Below are 3,406 nucleotides of genomic sequence, written 5' to 3' on the forward strand. Positions count from 1 at the left end.
GGATGGAGGTGGGGATGAGCGGGGATTTGGGCTGGGGGTGAGCGGAGAGAAGGGGTGGGGTGAGCGGAGAGAAGGGGTGGGGTGGGGTGGGGTGAGCGGAGAGAAGGGGTGGGGTGGGGTGGGGTGGGGTGGGGTGGGGTGGGGTGGGGTGGGGTGGGGTGGGGTGGGGTGGGGTGGGGTGGGGTGGGGTGGGGTGGGGTGGGGTGGGGTGGGGTGGGGTGGGGTGGGGTGGGGTGGGGTGGGGTGGGGTGGGGTGGGGTGGGGTGGGGTGGGGTGGGGTGGGGTGGGGTGGGGTGGGGTGGGGTGGGGTGGGGTGGGGTGGGGTGGGGTGGGGTGGGGTGGGGTGGGGTGGGGTGGGGTGGGGTGGGGTGGGGTGGGGTGGGGTGGGGTGGGGTGGGGTGGGGTGGGGTGGGGTGGGGTGGGGTGGGGTGGGGTGGGGTGGGGTGGGGTGGGGTGGGGTGGGGTGGGGTGTGGAAACCGGCGCTAAGTTTCTCTGAAGGAGGGGGTCCACAGGCCGAACCCTTTCTCGGGGGAGGGTATTTTCTGTAAACCCCGCACTGCACCAACAGCACTCCCCCCCTCCCCCTTATCTAACTGGATCATTGATGTTAAAAACAAACTGGGTTCATTTAGGAAGGTCCACCGTCCAATAGAAGATGTTTATTCGAATTTCAAAATCCAATCCATTGCATTAGTTTCCTCCTGCTCACTACATCACAAAAGGATACAATGACAAGTTGCTGTCCAGAAATATAACTATTCATTCGACAATCTTGAACTATTGAAAACAAAAACCACATTGCAGTATTTCACCAGGACAACTAGCTCCCGTTTCTCGCGATGTATTAAAGGATTAAAGAGACACCTTCATAATGACATTGATATCTTTAAACTAATTTCAAAGGCAATCTCTTTAAGTTCTTACATGTTGCCGGTCTGAGCACATCTCCAGCTGCCAGCGCCCTTGACCGTTTCTCCGTTTCTGAAATGAAAGTGCTTTTTCGGGTCGGATTGTACTTTCACTGAAACCGCAGGGTGAACCCGTGAGCGCGCTTTGACAAAAACTCTCCCTTTCATTCTCACGCAGCGGCAAAAAGTTACTGCATTTCAGCAGCACGGAGATCTAGCCTGTCTATACCGACCATAATCCCAAATTAAACCATATCCCTCCAAACCTTTCCTAGTCACCAGTTTATCCAAATACCTTTTAAACATGATGTATCCACTTCCTCTGGAAGGTCACCAACATCGTTGGGGTTGGATAATATGTGGATAAAAGGTGTATTCCTTAACTGAAAAAGCTCAGCAGGTCTGTGGAGAGAAATCGGAGTTAACCTTTCGGATCTAGTGACCTTCTCTCGACAGATGCTGCCAGACCTGCTGAGCTTTTTCAACAACTAATGTTTTTGTGTCTGATTTACAACATCCGCTGTTCTTTCGGTTCCTTAAATGAGTATCTTTCATTCCAACAATTAAAGCTCGATTTCCAGAAGGTTCTTATTTATCTTCATGCTTAATATCTTTATTTAATGAAATAAATCACAGGAACCGTGATGTGGGAAACTCTGACTGCGAGATCAGGTTCTGGATCAGTGGTGCTGGAAGAGCACAGCAGTTCAGGCAGCATCCGAGGTGCAGCGAAATTCATCAGGAAGGGCTTTTGCCCGAAGGGTCGGTTTCTCTGCTCCTCGGATGCTGCCTGAACTGCTGTGCTCTTCCAGCAACACCAATCCAGAACCTGGTTTCCAGCATCTGCAGTCATTGCTGCGAGATCAGCTTGGCTGGTGGGAATATCCCCCCCTTCCTGTCAGAAACCTCACATCGAGCTCCACCATCGGATAAGCCTGGCCCTTTAACTATCCATTTCAATTAATCTGGAGTCAAGCAAAGACAGATTGTTCAGGCTAGCATCCCCATCGCTATTTATCACGTGATATTCCCGAGATTTTGCTTTGTACAAATTCACGGCAGCTTTAGTTTAAATAACAAAACATTCACACTGCAAAACAATTCATTGTTCAGAGAGTGATTTGTATTATGATGTTACGTAAATGCTTGATCTTTCATTTGTAGCATCAGTTAATTTTAACAACTGCTCAGAGCAGATGTGAAGATGACCGTAATTAAATATTTCCACATTGCTACTATATTTTATTTTTATAGCGGCAGTTTGATTTTAAGGAGTTTTTCCTAAGCTACATATGAAAGCTGTTAGCTTGAGATTGTTTGAATGAATTCACTCAACTTTCTAATCACGTTCACAACCTTCACATGCACCTAATCAGGGAATTGGAAAAGGGACTCAGATAATTCACGGCCCTTTACTTAAAAAAACGTTAACGAGACTTGGTAACGGTTAACTCACAGATGGTAGAGAACGATTTACATGATCAGAGCCAGGACAATAAATTAATGCAACCTCCGGAATCAATGTGGATCTGCTGAGCTTAATGTTTAAACCCCTCAATGTTTCAACTCTTTAACGATGAAGGAAATCCTCGCAAAACTTTGAAAAGAAAACAAAATGAAAGAGAATACCAAAAATTTAAGAGACTGATTTAAAATAAAAACGTGAGGAATATTTCGGTTTTAATTGGTCCTGTGGGTACATGCCAGTTCCAACCGGATAGTCTGGGCTATTTTTATTAAAATAAAATTTTGTTTTTAATTTTAAAGTAGTATGCACAACGCTTTCGAAAGATGGAGTTTATCAGACAAATCAGTTAGAGCCTGATGTCTATGCAATTTGTATAACCTGCAGATTTGACCGGTCTCAGGAACTCTGCACAGCACATGGGGATAGTGTAAAGAACGAGGGGGGGTTTCAGGGGATGTTTGAAAATCAGGAGGTTGGACAATGTGCGTCAGGTCGAATGAAGCGAATTCCGTGCAGTTTGTTGGATAATCGGAGTCTGCTCAATTTCACGCAACAGGCTTTCTAAACTTTCCAATTTCCAACAAATCTTCTCTCAAAAGCGGAAATAACTGCAGATACTGGAGATCAAAAACAATTTGCTGGAAAAGCTCAGCAGGTCTGGTAGCATCTGTGCAGAGAAATCAGAGTTAACGTTTCGTGATTTTTTAGATTAGATTATTTACAGAGTTAACGTTTCGTGATTTCTCTCCACAGATGCTGCCAGACCTGCTGACTTGTCCAGTAATTTGTTTTTCTCTCGTTTTCTGATGTTTTGGAATGTTTCCTATTTTTAGACATTCAGTAGGTAGCATTTCAGTTCGTGTTTCAGCAGCTTGGATGGAAAGGCCAGAGCCTACAGCAGTTCCTGATATACCTACAGGAGTTAAATCCAATATCAGACTCCGCTTGGTTCTAGACACCAAGTTGTTCCACACTCACACTCTCTCTCACTCACACTCTCTCTCCCCCCCAGATGTTAGACTGTAATAG

The 3,406-nt window shown here is 46.3% G+C and overlaps 1 protein-coding gene across 2 annotated transcripts in view; it reads right to left on the reverse strand.

Moving 5' to 3' along the window:
- Window positions 1-1,367, reverse strand: part of gprc5ba (G protein-coupled receptor, class C, group 5, member Ba) — a 17,312-nt gene extending 15,945 nt beyond the window's left edge. The window contains exon 1 of one of the 2 annotated variants that reach the window (XM_043712173.1): window positions 1,205-1,367. In XM_043712173.1, coding sequence (XP_043568108.1) covers window positions 1,205-1,215 — 11 coding nt within the window. In that variant the 5' untranslated portion in view covers window positions 1,216-1,367. Of the gene's footprint in view, window positions 1-925; window positions 1,170-1,204 lie in introns of those variants that run through there. The other variant, XM_043712171.1, reaches the window with a different exon arrangement.
- Window positions 1,368-3,406: the final 2,039 nt, after the last annotated feature.

This window comes from Chiloscyllium plagiosum, chromosome 21 (genome assembly GCF_004010195.1).
Source record: "Chiloscyllium plagiosum isolate BGI_BamShark_2017 chromosome 21, ASM401019v2, whole genome shotgun sequence".
Taxonomy (NCBI): domain Eukaryota; kingdom Metazoa; phylum Chordata; class Chondrichthyes; order Orectolobiformes; family Hemiscylliidae; genus Chiloscyllium; species Chiloscyllium plagiosum.